The sequence below is a fragment of the Manis pentadactyla genome, chromosome 14 (genome assembly GCF_030020395.1).
Source record: "Manis pentadactyla isolate mManPen7 chromosome 14, mManPen7.hap1, whole genome shotgun sequence".
NCBI classification, from domain to species: domain Eukaryota; kingdom Metazoa; phylum Chordata; class Mammalia; order Pholidota; family Manidae; genus Manis; species Manis pentadactyla.
The window spans coordinates 53,307,589-53,329,081 of NC_080032.1; the positions used below are offsets into that span (position 1 = coordinate 53,307,589).

Here is a 21,493-nt window from a genome sequence, read left to right on the forward strand (position 1 = left end):
GCTTAAAACCTATATATGCTGAAGTTACTCTACAAGAAGATTTGTCAAAGAAATAATCAATCTTCCCATGTTTTCTTCTGCCTTCCACTTCTATAGCTTTTCTTCTTCCTTCCTAATTACTACCCTTAAATAGAATTCGTGCCTCATATCAAATTTACCGAGTATCATAACTCCTCCAAGTGGTAAAGATACCTCAAGACAAATGCTGGGCATAGAAGCCACAGGGCATAAATATGCAAAGAAGTAAAAAGCTAACCTTTTCAAACAATAAGGCTTCCCTCTCACTTACCAACTTCACATTTCCCTGTATGGCCCCGGAAGATGACTGGTTAGCCAGAGACGGGTAAGATTCCTCAAGGGAGGAACAACCTAAGACAGGCACAGTCGCAGGGGGGCCATCAGGTGAGAAATTGGGAATCAACAGAGGCGAGGCTTAGAACCTCACCCCCCCTGTTCTGAGAGAAATCTGCATATGTGGATGTTTTATTGCCCTGGTCTAGCTTGGATTAACACATAGTCTACAGGCACACACCTGATCATCTACATTTGCTCTCTTACAACACTAAACTATGTTTTCTACCTTTATCTTGCATCTACCTACCACTTCATCATTTTATTAAAAATAATAATAATAAAGAGAGAAATGTGGTATCCACATATAAATCAAGTATAAAAACCAAATGAGTATTCATATTTGAACTGACTGTTTAGAGTTTATAATGCATGAGGAAAACCGAAAGTTTCTGTGATGACTGCCCTTGTACTGTTCACTATGTAACTTATTCACTATGTAAGAATTTGTTCTCCATGTAAGAACTTGTTCGTTATTCCTCAGAAGATTGGAGACTGATGAAAATTAGGCTTGGGGTGGATTAATGATTGTGCATTGAGCACTGACTCCCCTATACAGAATTTTATTGTCGTTAACAACCATTTGATTAATAAATATGAGAGATGCCCTCACAAAAATAAAAAAAAAAAGAACAGACTTCCAATGGTAAAATAAATAAGTAACCGGGATGTAATGTATAGCATAAGGAATATAGTCAAGATATTGTAACAGCTTGGCAGGGTGATAGCTGGAACCTAGAATTATGTATATAAATGTTCTACCACTGTGTTGTACACTTGAAACTAATGTAATGTAATACTGTGCATCAACTACCCTTCAATAAAAAATAATTATTTAAAAAAAAAAAAAAAAGATTTTCCATCATAAGTTATTATACATTTTTTTCAGGTTCAAAACTTGGTTTCAGCTGTTATAGTCATACACTATAAGAAGTATTTTCCGCAGGATCTTGTCTACATAGAAAAATTATCCATATAGGTATCTTTAAATAGTCTTCCTAACTTTGAGGAAACTCTACCCTCCCTGTAAAGCACACACACACAAGCCCACATCAGTTATGAGGTAAAGCACAGTCTCTTATGAGGACACCCGGCAGCATCCATCCTGTGGTTCAGTCAACAATCTGCACAATCTGCTCCTGAGGAGAAATCAAGAGAGTCCCTCTGCCTTTGTAGCATCTCCAAAGCCACCTTTTCTGTAACAATCATTTTGGACTTCATCCACCATGCTCGTCTCATTTGGATTTCAATGCTTCCTCCCACTCAACAGCTGATTCAGAGTTCTTGGGAATTGCTGGAAATGCTGATTGCATTTTACTTCAGAAGTCTTTCATCTTATTGAACCATTCAGGGCTTTTCTTTTTAGCCAATGATAATGATGTTAAGTATACAGATGGATAGATTTTTTTATCTGTTTAAACCGCTGTGACCAAGACATAGTTTGTAACAAATCCAGCTAGCATTCCTGCTGCAGCAGCGCTACCAAGGAGAATCCCACCTCACCACAGCACACCTTTAACCAGGAAAAGCTGGTCTTCAGTGGCTCCCAAAGCCTCCAGCTGAGAGGCTGGCTCTCCACTCCCAGAGCCTGTGGCCTCCATGCTTGCAAGCCTCCACCGCCACTTCCGGCACCAACTGGCTCAGCCCTGTCATTTCTATCTGCTCGCTTCTCCATTTCTTGAACATATTCTTGCCCCAGGATGCTGGGAGACGATTCCCCTAAATTTAACAACATAGAAAGGATGTTAAATGGTGCTTGCCAGCTGAAATGTGACAAATAGCTTCATATCTGGTGACAGTGGCAAGGAGAGAAACCATAAAAATGACAACTCCATTCTCAGGGCCTTTCAGCAAACCCTCATTTCTTCACACCCAGGCACACTGCAGCCCCTAAACTCCCCTAATCCATTTTTGCCCTTTGGGGAAGCCAGTTAGGAGAGTGGGAATATTGTGTGATTCTGAATTATCTGCCTGTGGGCTCTCTTTGTCTGTGGGGCTTTTGCCCTTTACCTCTATGTTATTTTAATTTTCAGAACAACACCCATATGCTTCTTCTGGATAAATGGTGTTTGTTCCTTGAAACGGTTATATAAACAGATGCCCTAAATTCTCAGTCCATTTAAACATGCTCAGACGTTGTGGGTCATATTGGAGAGATTTTTAAAGGATGGAGTCATTGTGTCATCTCAGCTTTCAATAAAGCAGCATTATAGCATTTGGACTATTTGTGCTTAATCCCAACATTAAGAAAAGCCTGATTGCCTTGTGTCTCCAAACATAAACTTCATTTTTAAAGTTAAAAAGCAGAGGATTACATGGAAAATGTAATTTGTATGCTAGATTTCAAATTTTATTTTTCCTTATAAAAAGTGAAGTACACATCTCTGGAAACAATACCTAGGAAAATAGCTCATGTCTATTGACCAGGCGCCACTGTAGGAGCTTCCCACCTATTGGTTCCTGCAATCCTACAAGCCAGGGGGACATTATGGTCCATCTTTCAGATGCTGAGGCCTAGATACAAAGAGGTTAAGCCACTTGCTCACAGTCTGGAATTCCCATTCATAATGAGATTTTAAATTTAAAAGTCAAAAACAGGAAGAGAGTTTAGAAGCTCTAAGTTCTGTCCATGTATTAATTCATTTCATTTTGCAACAATACTATGATGTAAGTCTATGAACTGGCCCTATTTCTATTTCTGTGTTGCTCTTTTAAAAAAGTGCCAGAGAATAGAATGCTGGCTATCGGGGAGATAGAAAAAAATCCAGTTTAGAAGATGAAAATATTAAGAGAAATATTTTGGGTAATTTAAAATTTTGCTGTAATTTCAAAATTCAGTGAAGTTGCCGGGGTACATTCTTCTTCTTTTTACTTTTTTGAAGAAAGTGAGGGACTTGCCAAAGGTGCTGAATCAGACAGGCCCTTTCAGAGGCCCGGATGACCCGCTGCTCAGCCCTTGTGGACTGCTGTTTTCCATTATAGTGTTGCTCCCCTAAGGCCAGGATTGGAGACCCAGGGAAGGAATTAGGTAATGAGGCTTCACATTTTGGCTTTGCCCCTATGTAACCTGGACCTGTTATTTGGCACTGGTGCCTCAATTTCTTCACCTGTAAAATGGGGATAAATTCACTTTGTTGTGAGAATATAAGAGATGGAGCCTATGGACATAGCTGAGGGTGTCTGTGTGCACACTCAGAGATGGGTGCTGTTATTGCCACCTTCTCCAGATCCTTGAGAGGCCCCTTTGCCCATTAACTATTTATTAAGTCAGAGAACTTCCATTTAGTGAGCACCTGTAAAGTCTCAACCAGCACGTGATGTCACTGTAGCCCCTCACTACTCAATGTGTGGTCCCGGACCAGCAGCAGCCTCCCCAGAGCCTGTGAGAAACACCGGACTGCAAGTTCTAGTCAAGCAGGGTCAGTATTTTTAAGAAGATCCCTGGATGGTGTGCATGGACATCAGAGTTCGAGGAGTGCTGGTCTACCCTCACACCTGCCGTACAAATTCATGATGAAACTACATTTCCCACATGAGATAGGGAAGGTCAGAGGTGAAGCAACCTATTCTAAACTACAGAGTCCTGGAATTTGCACCCTGAAATGTCTGGTTCCCAAGTGCCACTGTGTCACCCAACACCTCCCTGCAGTGCTGACGCCTGACATTCGCTAGGGAGTCCAGGAGGAGTCAGTGGCTCCACAGTGGTCTCGGTGGGACCACGCGACGGTCTGGAGCTGAAACTGGACTCCGGCTCCTGGGGTCAGCACTGGTTCATGGCTACTTTCTCCTGCCTCCTTCCCTACTTTTCCTAGTTTCCCTCTTTGTCCCCCAGGCCCTACCTCAGCTGGGTGCCACAGGGTTTCTGACGTCTCCTCCTTGGGCTCCAGTTAGCTCTTCCTCTACCCAAGGTAGGTCCACCTCCCGGCACTGGGTTCCTTCCCCTCTGCTCCTATATGTGCAGGCCAAGAGCCTCCCCCAGTTCAGTCCTGGGCAGGAGCTTTGCCCCCTGGCTGCTGCACCTTAGGACAGCAGCCAAGGTGCTGCAAGGAACCGTGGGTGTCCCTCCAGCTCAGAGTGGGGAGTCCTTTACTATTGTGGCTGAGGTTGGAGGGTCGTCTGTATATTTAGGGAAAATGTCTTTTTCTCTGTAAAACAAAAGAAGATGTTCATGTGGATCCCTGCGCTGCATCCTCTCTTCCCACCCACTCCCATCTAGAGAACACTAGTCCCAGCGGATCACAGCCGGGCACTCCCAGATGAAGCTGGTTGAGGGACTTGCCAAAGGTGCTGAGCCAAACGATGGGACAGCTTTAAGCCCCAAGCAGCTCTCCTGGCTTTAGGTTCCCGTGGCTGACACGTCTTCTGGTGCCGATGGGAGTCTGCACTAGGAATCGCAGAGCCCGCTATCTCCTCTCCTCATACTGTAGACCTCTCCAGGAATTATCTTGTCCACCTACATCCTAGTCACCACCAGTGACTTGGCAAGATGCTGAGATTTCCAAAGTTGGGGTAATTAAGTGTTAGGAATAACAGCTAAGTACAGAGACATCTACACTGAATCAGTTCCCTGTGGACTTCCGTTGTGTTTTTTGTACTTGTTCCCACAGCTTTAATTTTGCAATAATAATAGAAATTCTAAGCATAATCATAAAATTATTCTTCCTAAGTTTAAAACAGATGTAAGTTTTTAGCTATTCTAGTTAAGTTTAATTTCATAATCTTCTAAGTAAACTGAACAACAGATGGAAGACTTATGTCTTCTGAGCTGCTCCAAGTAGAAAAGTCAACACAGTGTCCTGAGATGAGGGTTTCCCATGTGCTTTGCGGCTGCACACTGGAGGTGGGTGTTCTCTATTCTCTAAGGTGTGGGGCACTAGAAGAATTCTGTAGATAACCACTATCTACCTCTGGGCCTTTGTACATGCTGTTTCTCCACACTGTAATGCTTTTCCCTGCTTTGCCAGGGATGTGTCCTACTTATTCTCTCAAAAGTGCCAGATGTCATTATCGTTGTCATGTTTCTGCTATTCCTTTCTCTTTAAGTGGATCTCCTTTCATGTGTTCTTAAAACACAGTATTAGACTTCTTGAAAATTATTTGTCTATCCTTCTTCATAGGTTTTAAGCTCTTTGAAATTGTGGCTGTGTCCTCTTCTATCTCTACAGGGCTTGTTAAGACTTTTAGGTAGTAGCTGTTTAATTAGTCTTGGTTTGAGTTTCTAAGTCACAAACAGTGTAATTTAAGGTTGCCATGTGAGGAACAAGAGAGGATGCATTTCACTTTTCTTTTTAGGAGACCTTGGAACATTTCTATGTTTTTTTGTGTGTTACATGAGCATAAACAAATGTTCAACTATTTATATTTCTTTCCATTCGAGGATTTTTCCTGCAAGGAAGCTCACTCTGAGAGACCAAGTTTGGAATGTGCTATAGTCTCAAACAGAGTGAAGAGCTCTGGAAGGAGTGTTACAGCAAATTCTTTTTCAAAGTGATCTCACCTGTGTGTCTCCCTGTGGGTCAGCATGACATCCTGTGTCCCCAGCACCTTGCTACCAGAGGAGGGCCAGAGCCTGTTAGCTCCTGACTACAGGCATGGAGGAGGAAGAGCTGACCCTCAGTGTGGCTCCAACCTACATGCTTTGACAGAAAGATGACAAAGAGATGGGCATGACTAAACTTAGCTCTTTGCAGACCATGTCTTGCATCCTGAGAGGAATAATCTGGAAGCATTCCTAGTTGGAAATCCTGCAAAGAGTCTGTATTAGTCAGGGAAGGCTACTGTGAAACATTCACATGCAAGTTTTAGTGGCGTACCACATGAAGTATTGTTCCTGCCATCCCTCACAAGTGAATGTGTGTTCTCAGGGGCGTGTGGGAAGGAACATGTGTTTTGCTGCATGCAGCCATTTCAGGACCTGGGCTCCTTCTATCAGTGGCCCCATCTTATCCTAGGGTTTCAAAACCTTTCTGTGGATCCTCTACATCTGGCTTGCAGAGGAGGGCTGAGGGAGCCATTAAGTACAGTGCATGCCATGGGCTAGACCCCATTCAGTGGTCCCAGTAAACTGCAAGGGAGGATGGGAAATCTAGTCCAGTGTGGTCCTAGGAAGACAAGGAAATAGGTTTGTTGATTATCTAGCCAGTGTCACATGGACCTTGTTGGATTTATTACTGTTATTATTTATATTTTGTTTTTAAGCCTTGATTTCAGTTATTAAGTTAATTATAATTAGAAAGGTTCATGAGGAGATAAAAAGATGAGCCATCCCTACAAATCCTTCCATGATTCTGCCTCACTCTTGCCTTCTGGCTTGGGTATTCCCGGCCCCGAGCACCAGGAAGCGTCTCCAGTGGTGGTTCTTAAGGTACCACCTCTGTCCATTCTCACGGTGTGTGACCCACAGACCCCCTTCTTCAGTGGGCTGCCTGCTCCTGTTTACAACTCACCATCCTGTATCTTGCATACTGTGGACAATCATTAAAGATTTACAGAATTTATAAATGATTCAGCCCTCAGTTCCCTCATGCTTCTCCCAACACAACAAGACAGCAGCTCAGTTTTATATGCTATGGGAGTCTAAGACCCATAGCTCATGCACTCACACCAGTAACAGGCCGACCTCCAGGTCAGAGCTAAGGAATTAAATGACTATAAAGAACTATAATAAATAACATCAAATTACATATACATATATACATATATATTATGATATGTATTCTTTTAAAAAGTTATTAATATTTTTCTCTTCTGAGTTGGAAAAAGCATGAAGAACATGGCCTTAAGTTTAATTCAGCTAATGATAAACTCATTGTACGTGTTTGGATTAGATGGATGGAACCAGCAGCTTTCAGGTGTTTGTTTGGGAGCCGGGGCACCAGCAGGATGTGGAGCACCTGGTCCACTGCACCCTCTGCTATGGTAAGTGAGCCTGGACAGCATTTCTGGTCAGACAGATGTGTTTAGACCAGGGTGGATCAACCCGTGGGTGCAGGGCAGATGTGCTCTGCATATGTGTATTTGCTTGGTTTGAGCTGAGTTTTGGAATTAGGGGATTTCCTACAAGTCTGGATTTCCAATTTTTCTGGGGAAGTGAACAGTCCCGAGAACTGCAGACACTGCATTCCTTTGTGGCCACCGCCAGCCAGAGCTGATCTGGACCTGCCCCTTTTGATGGGGCAAGTGTCTCCTAGGGCCCCACAGTCCCTTCCCCTCCCTCTCCTCTTACCCCAAGCCTACTCTGCATGTTCCCCTGTCCTTCCAGGCCCTGGAGTGCTTGGCTTGTGTTCCTTATTTAGCAGCACCTTGGCGCTGATGGCAGATGGCTGAACTAATTGTCAAGTCTTGGGGCCCAGGTGGGAACTGCCACTGGCCAGCACCGTCATTCAGTGTCTGTGTGTCTGCAGCTCCCATCGCCATAGCCCACACCCCACACCAGCCTGTGCCATGAAAACTCTGTGCTGAAACACGTCATCCATACCCACGCATCCCAGGTCCAGAGTGCGTCCTGCAGGTTAAGTCAAGTGGGGGCCCGCTTGTTCCCTCCACTTGGTCCACAGAGACCCACCACTGCCACAGGTTTGTCCCTGAGAACTCTGAAGGCAAATGCAGCAGCTGCCACTTGTGGAGTTAGCTTCGATGAGTGGCGTTCAGCGCCACCCTCTCACCTGACACATCCCCGCTCCAGGCCTCAATCTCACCTGTGGGGTTGTAAGCCTAACTAGGATTGTGGAGCTTCAGCTCTTAAAATACACCAGGTGTCATTCTGAGCATGCCCACATATTAATAAATTTTTTATTTAAACCTCACAAACCAACTCATAAAGAAGTACTAGTATTATCATCACGTCCACCTGACAGATTTGGAAACCGAGGCACGGCCAAGGCTGAGTGATTTGCCCAAGGTCACACTCCCAGGAAGAGGAAGAGCCGGGATGGAAGCAGTAAGGTGTCTGTGAACCTGGAGATTAGGAAACCATAGAGTCTAGGGATTGAAAACATTAAATGTGGAATCACATCTTCTCAGTTCTTTCTTCTGAAACTGGGCACATTTACTTACAGCGCCGAGGGGCCCATCTTGTCCGCGCGGCGCAGCAGCACCATCCTTCCTGAGGGTCTGCAGGGGAAGGGAAGGGAAGCGAGCTAACCGGCCCGGCCTCGTTTCCTCCCCAGACCCTTGCCGCCCGGGCCCCCCGGCGGTGGACACGGACTTGGCTTTCGTGATGGACGGCTGTCTGGACGCCCTGAGGCTCGTGGGGGCGGCGCGGCCCCGCTCGTCCTCCCGCGGCGCGCGCGGCCCTGGTGTCGCACACGACTCTGGGCTCCCGGCCAGGCGCAGGGCGCCCCTGTGCTCGAAGCCCCCGCCTGGCCTCGTTCGGCCTGAGTGCGCAGATGCAGAGGCTGGGCCGCGAGGCCGCGGGCCGCCCGCCGCAGGGAGCCCCCGCGCTGGGCACGCCCTGGAGTGGACGCTGGCCCCGGGGGCTCCTGGCCGCCCCGCGGCCGCGGAAGGCGCGGATGCTCTTCGCCATCCTGGCCGGCGAGACCAGCAGCTGGGACCGGGAGAAGCTACGGGCTGTGTCCCTGGAAGCCAAGTGCCAGGGCATCACGCTGTTCATGCTGGCTCTGGGCCGGGTGAGGGGGCCCGCGAGCCCGCCGAGTTGGCCCACGGGGCCAGCACTCCCCCAGAGCAGCATCTGCTGTGCCTGGAAGGGGTCTCAGACGCCGACGTGGCCTACGCCCGGGCATTCCTGAGGGCCTTCCTGAATCTCCTAAGAACTGAGCAGTCCCCGGGCACTGGGCATGCCCAGGGTGGGCTGGGGAGAGTAACCCCAGAGCCTGTCATGTGCGAGAGTGGGTATCCACTGCACCGTCTCCGTATGGAGGTCTGCACAGCCCCGCAGCCTTTGGGGAGCTCCCAGAGAGCACACCCTCTCCTGAAAACCGTGCACTCTCGTTGCCCTGCCACTGCCAAGCCTACGGCTGATTTCCTGTCTGAAGCCTCTCATCTAAAGTTTTCACCCAACCTCCTGATTTTCTCATTTACCAAAATGACAGTCTCTTCCTTATTTGTGAAATCTACATTCAAATATGTGCACGCAGGGGGGCTTTGAGAGCACCAGTGCTATATACAATGTAAGGCACAATTATTGAGTTACTGTTTTTAGTACACATAGTGATACAGACTCTGGAAGCCAGGGGTATATAACAATGCTTCTCAAATTTTAACATGCATGGATCTCCTGGGGCTCTTGTTAAAATGTGGATTCGGCTTGAACAGGTTTGAGTTGGGGCCTGAGGTACTGCATTTTCAAGGTACTGATGCTCCTGGTCCGTGGACCACACTTTGAGTAACAGTACCGTATGACGTCTACTTTCAGAGATCTGCAGGGACTTGGACAGCAGTCCAGGGTCCCCACCTCATGTTGGGTGGCTGAGCCAACAGGGAACTGTGACAGCACATCCAGGCTGGAGTTCTCCCCTGCCTCCTGTCCAAGTAGCTTCACCTCCCATCAGAACTAGCTGAACCAGATTCATGGACAGCCAGTACCACATCTGTATCCCTAGCAAGATAGTGGAGATTGTAGGGTGGGAGATGGGGAATCTCTTGGCCACATTTCCAGGAGTTTGCCTTGGGCTTTGTCCTCTAAGGCATAATAGTCCCAAACAGTCCCTGTGCAGGGTGCCCTGTTGTGACACATGAGGTCTCCTTGCCATCCTTGCCATGAGACACTGATTTCTCAGTTTATAGGTGGGAGTGACAGCCATTGGGATCCTTGTGGGACATCTGCCCATTCATCCCTGAAAGAATAAAGGGAGTGTGACAGACATTTTACAGGTGCTGACTTAGCACTGTGCTTCTGCAATTCAAGAGGCACAAAGTTCAATGAACTTGCTCTGGTCCTGGCGTTGCCACAAGTGAGTTGTGTGGTCCTAAAAAGGCCAGTGAATCACTCTGAACTTTAGATTCCTTATCTCTGCAGGAGGTGGAGGAGAGGCTTGCGCCAGAGGGCTGACCGCTTAGAGATTCTCTAAGGGAGTAGCAGGCTGAAGGAATCATTCTAATCTGTTTTAATTTCATTTTATTTTATGTTTTATTATGTTAGGTTTCATTTTAATTTTTTGTTGTTTTTTTATGTTTTGATTTTATTTTATATTAATACAGGATGCATTTTATGTTTTTTATTTTGTTTTTTATATTTTATTTGCTTTTACTGTTGTGTTTATGCTTTATTTGAATTTATTTTATATCTTTTCCATCTTGTGTCAATGGATATTTTTTTGGTTTTTATATTTAATTTAATTTTTATTTTATACTTTTTGTTTTATTGCATATTTTACTTTATTTGGTTCTTTATGTCTTTTAAATATTGTCTTAATGGATAATACTTTGTTTTATACTTTACATTTATTTTATTTTTAAGTTTTGTATTATTTTATGCTTGGTTTGGTTTGGTTTGATTTGATTTTTATATTACCTTTTGGTGGAATAAACCAGTACCCACCCCAAGAGATCATTTTGGGGAACCAAAGCAAGGGGATACTCTGCTGTGATCAGCTGTGCCTGTCCAGAGGTAGGCCAAGGTTGTCTCACAGCCCTGCCCCTACAGGACACTGTCTCTCTAAAGAAAGGTCACAGGCAATGCCAATCTTTGACCTGACCCAAACCACTGGGGCTAGGATGCTCCTGTGTTTGGAAAACTCTGGTGTGGTTTCATATTTTTTTTAATGGTAAGAGTAATACAGGACTAATGTAAAGAATTCAAAGAGCATGTAAGTATATAAAAGCAAGAAATGGAAACTTTCCATTTCATCCTCTAATCACATGTCCCAGATGGAAAATGGATAATGCTAAACACATTATTGTGATGTTTGTCCAAATGCTTCTGCAAACCTAGGAAAAGCAGCAGGCTGTGCCCAAGCGTCAAGCTTACAGAATCCAGCAGTGTCACTGGGGGTACAGCCTCTCCGTCCCTGTGGTTTGGTTATGCTGCTGACCTGATTGCTCCCATACAGGTTGCCCGAGGGCCAGTTTGGCATATCTGGCTTTGCTGATGATTTGGAAGCACTTGGAGTAGCGAACTCTTTCCTAGGGGAGAGTAGAAAAGCCACAATGACATACGTAACTCAGCAATGAACACTTGACTGCTATGAAAAGGATGCCTATGGTGCTGAAGGAGATGAATGAGAAACACCTGTGAGACCGAAGGAGGCCAGAGAAGAAGGGCACCCAGGCACTGCCGACGGTGAACATCGGACTCCTCCTCCTTAGGTTGAATTCACTTTTTAAAATCTTTATCTTTTTAAACAAAAATTACTGTGCACTGTGTTAGCATGCAAGTTTTGGCTTTTTATACACTTTCCTTCCAAGTGCACAAATTTGTGTATGCAGTTAAAGAGATCAGTTTAAGAAACATACAGAAGCTAACTTTGATCTGACTATAAAAGTGGAGATGCCAGAAGCTATTTCAGGGAGTATTATGGGGGTGTATTATGGAGTACTCCCAAGTGTTCACTTCATTGCAGAGAGGCAGCTGCCATCATGCCAAAGTGGAGACCTTCAGGGGAAATGCACTGGCTTGTAGAGGCTCCTTCATCTGTTAGTGGCCACATAGTTCCAATCATGTTTAGAGAACAGTTTGGATCCATCTAGAACAACTGTAGCATCGCATTTGGATTGCAGCATGTAATAATGGAAATGCCAGGTTACCTCTTACATGGATCAACAAATTAAGCAAACAGCAAACACATTTGAAAGAGTTATGGGGGGACTAGACTCTGAACTTTTTAAAAGGCAGGGAAAAGATTGCTGAAAGAGCTTGTAGCCCGAGGTGTGGGCAGTCCTGCTCAGGGTCAATGAGGGATGACTGCCTGGAGGTTTTGAAGGTGCCTCGATGGTTCTTCATCTGGGGCTGCTAGACAGAGTGCCGTAGGGAAGTTTTTAATCTCTGTGGTTCAGTTTTCTGATCTATGCAGTGGGGATTAGATGAATACCTACCTCATAGGGTTGTTTTGAAAATAAGACATAATTCATAGTAGGCATACAGGTTAGCTCCTGCTGGTGGGTCCTGCCTCTTAGATTCCAAAGCAAACACAGGTGCAAAGGAAATAATGAAACCAAATAGACAGCAACAGGTACTCCCAGCAAGGACACTAACATTTCACCTCCTTAGGCCAAAACTTAAGCATAAGAACTTATCTTGCTGATGACTATATTTCCAGTATACAATACCCTCAGGTAATCTTATTAAGGCAGTGATTTTCACTTTTGGCTAGAATCAACTGGGAATCATTAAAAATTATGAATGCCTACACCTCACCCCAGATTAATTCAGTCTGAATCTTCGGGCATGGGACTTACCCGGTGACTTCACTGAGCACCCAGGAGTGAGGAGCCATGCTCTGGGCATCCTTTCCCCCTACTGAGGGTGAAGAAGGTGCAGAGAGCCTACTGGTCAGCTCATCGGTCCTAGTCAGGTCGCCACTGAGGCCAGAAGTATCCCCACATTTCCATTTCCCCCGGCCAGTCCCTGCCCCATGAAACCCCAAGGCCGTCCTACCTTCCCCGCCTCTCAGGCTGCTTCTCCATGTCTCTTCCTCCAGCAGATCCCTTATCTTCTTGCTTTCAAAAGAAATAACGGAGAGGGGGCGGAAGATGGCGGCGTGAGTAGAGCAGCGGAAATCTCCTCCCAAAACAACATATATCTATGAAAATATAACAAAGACAACCCTTCCTAGAATAAAGACCAGAGGACACAGGACAATATCCAGACCACATCCGCACCTGACAGAACCCAGCGCCTCCCGAAGGGGGTAAGATACAAGCCCCGGCCCGGCGGGAGCCGAGCGCCCCTCCCCCCAGCTCCCGGTGGGAGAAGAATAGGCTGAGCGGGAGGGAGACGGAGCCCAGGACTGCCGAACACCCAGCCCCAGCCATCCGGGCCAGAGTGCAGGGCCCTGGATACTGGGAAAACAGGGCAGCAAGAACAGTGAGCGGGCACTGGAGGCTGGGCGCCAGAGGACATAAGAAAAGCGCGCGACCATTTTTTTTTTTTTCCTTTTTTGCTGTTTTGTTTTGGCGAGCGCTTTTTGGAAGTCTTAAAGGGATAGGGACCCCAATACTAGGGAAACAAGGCAGAAAGACTGGTGAGCAGAGGCCTGAGGCTGGCACCGGAGAATAAAGAAAGAAAGACCACCTTTTTTTTTTTTTTTTTTTTTAATTAAAAACCTTTTTTTTTTTTTTTTAATTTAAAAATTTTTTTCTTTTTTTTTTTTTTTTTTGGTGGTCGTTGTTTTGTTTTGGCGGGTGCTTTTTGGAAGTCTTAAAGGGGCAGGGCGGGTCACTTAATCCAGAGGTAGGGAATCTGGGGATCTCTGGGCACCCTAACCCTGGGCTGCAGGGAGCAGGGAGGCCCCTTACGGAGATAAATAGCCTCCCAGCAGCTCCTGCTCCAACGTGACTCCACCATTTTGGAGTAGCTGCCCGAGCCAGGCCACGCCCACAGCAACAGCAGAGATTAACTCCATAGCAGCCCGGCAGAAAGCAGAAACCCTGTCTGCGCGCAGCTGCGCAGCACAAGCCACTAGAGGTCGCTGTTCTCCCAGGAGAGGAGGGCCACAAACCAACAAGAAAGGAAGTCCTTCCAGCCGTCACTTGTCCCAGTTCTGCAGACTATTCCTATCACCATGAAAAGGCAAAGCTACAGGCAGACAAAGATCACAGAGACAACACCAGAGAAGGAGACAGACCTAACCAGTCTTCCTGACAAAGAATTCAAAATAAGAATCATAAACATGCTGACAGAGATGCAGAGAAATACGCAAGAGAAATGGGATGAAGTCCGGAAGAAGATCACAGATGCCAGAAAGGAGATCGCAGAAATGAAACCAACTCTGGAAGGGTTTATAAGCAGAATGGATAGAATGCAAGAGGCCATTGATGGAATTGAAATCAGAGAACAGGAACGCATAGAAGCTGACATAGAGAGAGACAAAAGGATCTCCAGGAATGAAACAATATTAAGAGAACTGTGTGACCAATCCAAAAGGAACAATATCCGTATTAGAGGGGTCCCAGAAGAAGAAGAGAGAGGAAAAGAGATGGAAAGTATCTTGGAAGAAATAATTGCTGAAAACTTCCCCACACTGGGGGCGGAAGTAATCGAACAGACCACGGAAATACACAGAACCCCCAACAGAAAGGATCCAAGAAGGACAACACCAAGACACATAATAATTAAAATGGCAAAGATCAAGGACAAGGAAAGAGTGTTAAAGGCAGCTAGAGAGAAAAAGGTCACCTATAAAGGGAAACCCATCAGGCTAACGTCAGATTTCTCAACAGAAACCCTACAGGCCAGAAGAGAATGGCATGATATATTTAATACAATGAAACAGAAGGGCCTTGAACCAAGGATACTGCATCCAGCACGACTATCATTCAAATATGACGGTGGGATTAAACAATTCCCAGACAAACAAAAGCTGAGGGAATTTGCTTGCCACAAACCACCTCTACAGAACATCTTACAGGGATTGCTCTAGATGGGAGCACTCCTAGAAAGAGCACAACACAAAACACCCAACATATGAAGAATCGAGGAGGAGGAATAAGAAGGGAGAGAAGAAAAGAATCTCCAGACAGTGTATATAACAGCTCAATAATCGAGCTAAGTTAGGCAGTAAGATACTAAAGAGGCTAACCTTGAACCTTTGGTAACCACGAATTTAAAGCCTGCAATGGCAATAAGTACATATCTTTCAATAGTCACCCTAAATGTAAATGGACTGAATGCACCAATCAAAAGACACAGAGTAACAGAATGGATAAAAAAGCAAGACCCATCTATATGCTGCTTACAAGAAACTCACCTCAAACCCAAAGACATGTACAGACTAAAAGTCAAGGGATGGAAAAACATATTTCAAGCAAACAACAGTGAGAAGAAAGCAGGGGTTGCAGTACTAATATCAGACAAAATAGACTTCAAAACAAAGAAAGTAACAAGAGATAAAGAAGGACACTACATAATGATAAAGGGCTCAGTCAAACAAGAGGATATAACCATTCTAAATATATATGCACCCAACACAGGAGCACCAGCATATGTGAAACAAATACTAACAGAACTAAAGGGGGATATAGACTGCAATGCATTCATTCTAGGAGACTTCAACACACCACTCACCCCAAAGGATAGATCCACTGGACAGAAAATAAGTAAGGACACGGAAGCACTGAACAACACAGTAGAGCAGATGGACCAATAGACATCTATAGAACTCTACATCCAAAAGCAGCGGGATAAACATTCTTCTCAAGTGCACATGGAACATTCTCCAGAATAGACCACATAGTAGGCCACAAAAAGAGCCTCAGAAAATTCCAAAAGATTGAAATCCAACCAACCAACTTTTCAGACCACAAAGGCATAAAACTAGAAATAAACTGTGCAAAAAGAAAGCAAAGAGGCTCACAAACACATGGAGGCTTAACAACACGCTCGTAAATAATCAATGGATCAATGACCAAATCAAAATGGAGATCCAGCAATATATGGAAACAAATGACAGCAACAACACTAAGCCCCAACTTCTGTGGGACGCAGAAAAGCAGTCTTAAGAGGAAAGTATATAGCAATCCAAGCATATTTAAAAAAGGAAGAGCAATCCCAAATGAATGGTCTAATGTCACAATTATCAAAATTGGAAAAAGAAGAACAGATGAGGCCTAAGGTCAGCAGAAGGAGGGACATAATAAAGATCAAGGAAGAAATAAATAAAATTGAGAAGAATAAAACAATAGCAAAAATCAATGAAACCAAGAGCTGGTTCTTCGAGAAAATAAACAAAATAGATAAGCCTCTAGCCAGACTTATTAAGAAGAAAAGAGAGTCAACACAAATCAACAGTATCAGAAACGAGAAAGGAAAAATCACGATGGACCCCACGGAAATGCAAAGAATTATTGGAGACTACTATAAAAACTTATATGCTAACAAGCTGGGAAACCTAGGAGAAATGGACAACTTCCTAGAAAAATATAACCTTCCAAGACTGACCCAGGAAGAAACAGAAAATCTAAACAGACCAATTACCAGCAACGAAATTGAAGCGGTAATCATAAAACTACCAAAGAACAAAACCCCCGGGCCAGATGGATTTACCTCGGAATTTTATCAGACATACAGGGAAGACATAATACCCATTCTCCTTAAAGTTTTCCAAAAAATAGAGGAGGAGGGGATACTCCCAAACTCATTCTATGAAGCTAACATCACCCTAATACCAAAACCAGGCAAAGACACCACCAAAAAGGAAAACTACAGACCAATATCCCTGATGAACGTAGATGCAAAAATACTCAACAAAATATTAGCAAACCGAATTCAAAAATACATCAAAAGGATCATACACCATGACCAAGTGGGATTCATCCCAGGGATGCAAGGATGGTACAACATTCGAAAGTCCATCAACATCATCCACCACATCAACAAAAAGAAACACAAAAACCACATGATCATCTCCATAGATGCTGAAAAAGCATTCAACAAAATTCAACATCCATTCATGTTAAAAACTCTCAGCAAAATGGGAATAGAGGGAAAGTACCTCAACATAATAAAGGCCATCTATGATAAACCCACAGCCAACATTATATTGAACAGCGAGAAGATGAAAGCATTTCCTCTGAGATCAGGAACTAGACAGGGATGCCCACTCTATCCACTGTTATTTAACATAGTACTGGAGGTCCTAGCCATGGCAATCAGACAAAACAAAGAAATACAAGGAATCCAGATTGGTAAAGAAGAAGTTAAACTGTCACTATTTGCAGATGACATGATATTGTACATAAAAAACCCTAAAGACTCCACCCCAAAACTACTAGAACTGATATTGGAATACAGCAAAGTTGCAGGATACAAAATCAACACACAGAAATCTGTGGCTTTCCTATATACTAACAATGAACCAACAGAAAGAGAAATCAGGAAAACAACTCCATTCACAATTGCATCAAAAAAAATAAAATACCTAGGAATAAACCTAACCAAAGAAGTGAAAGACTTATATTCTGAAAACTACAAGTCACTCCTAAAAGAAATTAAAGGGGACACTAACAGATGGAAACTCATCCCATGCTCATGGCTAGGAAGAATTAATATCGTCAAAATGGCCATCCTGCCCAAAGCAATATACAGATTTGATGCAATCTCTATGAAACTACCAGCAACATTCTTCAATGAACTGGAACAAATAATTCAAAAATTCATATGGAAACACCAAAGACCTCGAATAGCCAAAGCAATCCTGAGAAAGAAGAATAAAGTAGGGGGGATCTCACTCCCCAACTTCAAGCTCTACTATAAAGCCGTAGTAATCAAGACAATTTGGTACTGGCACAAGAGCAGAGCCACAGACCAATGGAACAGACTAGAGAATCCAGACATTAACCCAGACATATATGGTCAATTAATATCTGATAAAGGAGCCATGGACATACAATGGCGAAATGACAGTCTCTTCAACAGGTGGTGCTGGCAAAACTGGACAGCTACATGTAGGAGAATGAAACTGGACCATTGTCTAACCCCATATACAAAAGTAAACTCAAAATGGATCAAAGACCTGAATGTAAGCCATGAAACCATTAAACTCTTGGAAGAAAACATAGGGAAAAAACCTCTTAGACATAAACATGAGTGACCTCTTCTTGAACATATCTCCCCGGGCAAGGAAAACAACAGCAAAAATGAGTAAGTGGGACTATATTAAGCTGAAAAGCTTCTGTACAGCAAAAGACACCATCAATAGAACAAGAAGGATCCCTACAGTATGGGAGAATATATTTGAAAATGACACATCCGATAAAGGCTTGACGTCCAGAATATATAAAGAGCTCACACGCCTCAACAAACAAAGAACAAATAACCCAATTAAAAAATGGGCAGAGGAACTGAACAGACAGTTCTCCAAAAAAGAAATACAGATGGCCAACAGACACATGAAAAGATGCTCCACATCGCTAATTATCAGAGAAATGCAAATTAAAACTACAATGAGGTATCAGCTCACACCAGTAAGGATGGCTGCCATCCAAAAGACAAACAACAACAAATGTTGGCGAGGCTGTGGAGAAAGGGGAACCCTCCTACACTGCTGGCGGGAATGTAAGTTAGTTCAACCATTGTGGAAAGCAGTATGGAGGTATATCAAAATGCTCAAAACAGACTTACCATTTGACCCAGGAATCCCACTCCTAGGAATTTACCCTAAGAACGCAGCAATCAAGTTTGAGAAAGACAGATGCACCCCTATGTTTATCGCAGCACTATTTACAATAGCCAAGAATTGGAAGCAACCTAAATGTCCATCGATAGATGAATGGATAAAGAAGAGGTGGTACATATACACAATGGAATACTACTCAGCCATAAGAAAAGGGCAAATCCAATCATTTGCAGCAACATGGATGGAGCTGGAGGGTATTATGCTCAGTGAAACAAGCCAAGCGGAGAAAGAGAAATACCAAATGATTTCACTTATCTGTGGAATATAAGAACAAAGGAAAAACTGAAGGAACAAAACAGCACCAGAATCACAGAACTCAAGAATGGACTAACAGGTACCAAAGGGAAAGGGACTGGGGAGGATGGGTGGGTAGGGAGGGATAAGGGGGGGGGAAGTAGGGGGGTATTAAGATTAACATGCATGGGGGGGTAGGAGAAAAGGGAGGGCTGTACAACACAGAGAAGGCAAGTAGTGATTCTACAACATTTTGCTATGCTGATGGACAGTGACTGTAAAGGGGTTTATAGGGGAGACCTGGTATAGGGGAGAGCCTAGTAAACATAATATTCGTCATGTAAGTGTAGATTAGTGATACCAAAAACAAAGCAAAAAAAAAAAAAGGGCAGTTTCTGTGTGGTAACCTCCAATGAGTTCTACACAAGGGTATAAAGGGCATATATGAGTGTAGGCAAAGGGTCTGTTTGCGTCTATACAGAAGATCAAAGCCTAATTTGGCTACCCTGAAAATGAACTAAGATACGATATGAAAGAGAACTTCCAACATCAGCACTATCTGGAAGACTCATGCCAGAAGATGATCATCAAAAAACCCCAACAAAGATCCATGCACTGCTACAGGTGTAGATGCACTCATCCCACCAGTTCCTGGACTTGCCATGGGAATGAGGAAGGAGATATCTCAGCTGGCCTGTGCATACAGTAAAACAACAAATTTGACTGGATCTATACTGTTGGAACTCAACCAAGAATTAGGAGAAGTGCAAATTGTAGTGCTCCAAAATCTTACAGCTACAGACTATTTACTATTAAAAGAACATAAGGGATGTGAACATGCCCCAGGAATGGGTTGTTTTAATTTGTCTGATTTCTCTCAGACTGTTCAAGTTCAGTTGGACAATATCCACCATATCATAGATAAGTTTTCACAATGCCTAAGGTGCCTAACTGGTTTTCTTGGTTTCACTGGAGATGGCTGGTAATTACAGATATGCTTTGGTTATGTAACTATACTCCTATTATGTTAATGTGTGTGCACAATTTAAGTAGTAGCTTAAAACCTATACATGCTGAAGTTACTCTACGAGAAGTTATGTCAAAGAAATAATCAATCTTCCCATGTTTTCTTCCGCCTGCTACTTCTATAGCTTTTCTTCTTCCTTCCTAATTACAACCCTTAAATAGAATTCGTGCCTCATATCAAATTTACAGAGTATCATAATTCTTCCAAGTGGTAAAGATACCTCAAGACAAATGCTGGGCATAGAAGCCACAGGGCATAAATATGCAAAGAAGTAAAAAGCTAACCTTTTCAAACAATAAGGCTTCCCTCTCACTTACCAACTTTACATTTCCCTGTATGGCCCCGGAAGATGACTTGTTAGCCAGAGACAGGTAAGATTCCTCAAGGGAGGAACAACCTAAGACAGGCACAGTCGCAGGGGGGCCAACAGGTGAGAAATTGGGGATCAACAGAGGTGAGGCTTAGAACCTCACCCCCCCTGTTCTGAGAGAAATCTTCTGCATACGTGGGTGTTTTATTGCCCTTGTCTAGCTTGGATTAACACATAGTCTACAGGCACACACCTGATCATCTACATTTGCTCTCTTACAACACTAAACTATGTTTTCTACCTTTATCTTGTATCTACCTACCACTTCATCATTTTATTAAAAATAATAATAATAAAGAGAGAAATGTGGTATCCACATATAAATCAAGTATAAAAACCAAATGATTATTCATATTTGAACTGACTGTTTATAGTTCATAATGCATGAGCAAAACCAAAAGTTTCTGTGATGACTGCCCTTGTACTGTTCAGTATGTAACTTATTCATTATGTAAGAATTGGTTCTACAATAAGAACTTGTTTGTTATGCCTCAGAAGATTGGAGACTGACGAAAATTAGGCTCAGGGTGGATTAATGATTGTACATTGAGCATTGACTCCCCTATATAGAATTTTATTGTCGTTAACAATCATTTGATCAAGAAATATGAGAGATGCCCTCACAAAAAAAAAAAAAAAAGGACAGACTTCCAATGGTAAAATAAATAAGTAACCGGGATGTAATGTATAGCATAGGGAATATAGTCAAGATATTGTAACAGCTTGGTAGGGTGATAGCTGGAACCTAGAATTATGTATATAAATGTTTTATCACTGTGTTGTACACTTGAAACTAATGTAATGTAATACTGTGCGTCAACTACCCTTCAATAAAAAATAATTATTTAAAAAAAAAAAAGAAAAAAGAAATAACGGTGGCCGGGGGCAGCCTGCAGCAGTGTCCGTCCAGCTGCATACCCTCTCTTCCCGCCCCCCAGGCAGGAAGGGTGTCTGAACTGTCAGGAGAGACCGAGGGCTCTTCCAGGCACGCTGACCTGAGCTCCTTGGGCCTGCTGACCCCCGCCTTCCTCAGAAAACCCTCGCCTCTCTCGGCTTCAGACACAGTGTCTTCATCTGGTTCTTCTGCTCGACAGCCAGCCATTTCCACAAGCTCCTCTTCCCAGGCCTCTCCTCACAGCAGGCTTTGGGTTTTATGGAATCTTAAGAGTCTCCATTTAGGAGGCCTTTTTAAAGAAAAAGAATATGAAATTATTAAAATTA

At 43.8% G+C, this 21,493-nt stretch overlaps 1 protein-coding gene and 1 pseudogene across 1 annotated transcript in view; one reads left to right on the forward strand and one right to left on the reverse strand.

The window, feature by feature from the left end:
* The window catches only part of LOC130680538 (collagen alpha-4(VI) chain-like), a 283,814-nt gene extending 270,849 nt beyond the window's left edge, over window positions 1-12,965 (forward strand). The window contains 6 exon segments of the mRNA XM_057491269.1: window positions 7,179-7,269; window positions 8,520-8,634; window positions 8,636-8,967; window positions 8,970-9,122; window positions 10,829-10,861; window positions 10,864-12,965. Of these exon segments, the coding sequence (XP_057347252.1) occupies window positions 7,179-7,269; window positions 8,520-8,634; window positions 8,636-8,967; window positions 8,970-9,122; window positions 10,829-10,861; window positions 10,864-10,898 (759 nt within the window). The 3' untranslated portion in view covers window positions 10,899-12,965.
* Window positions 1,209-5,657, reverse strand: LOC130680616 (transmembrane protein 242-like; annotated as a pseudogene).
* Window positions 12,966-21,493: the final 8,528 nt, after the last annotated feature.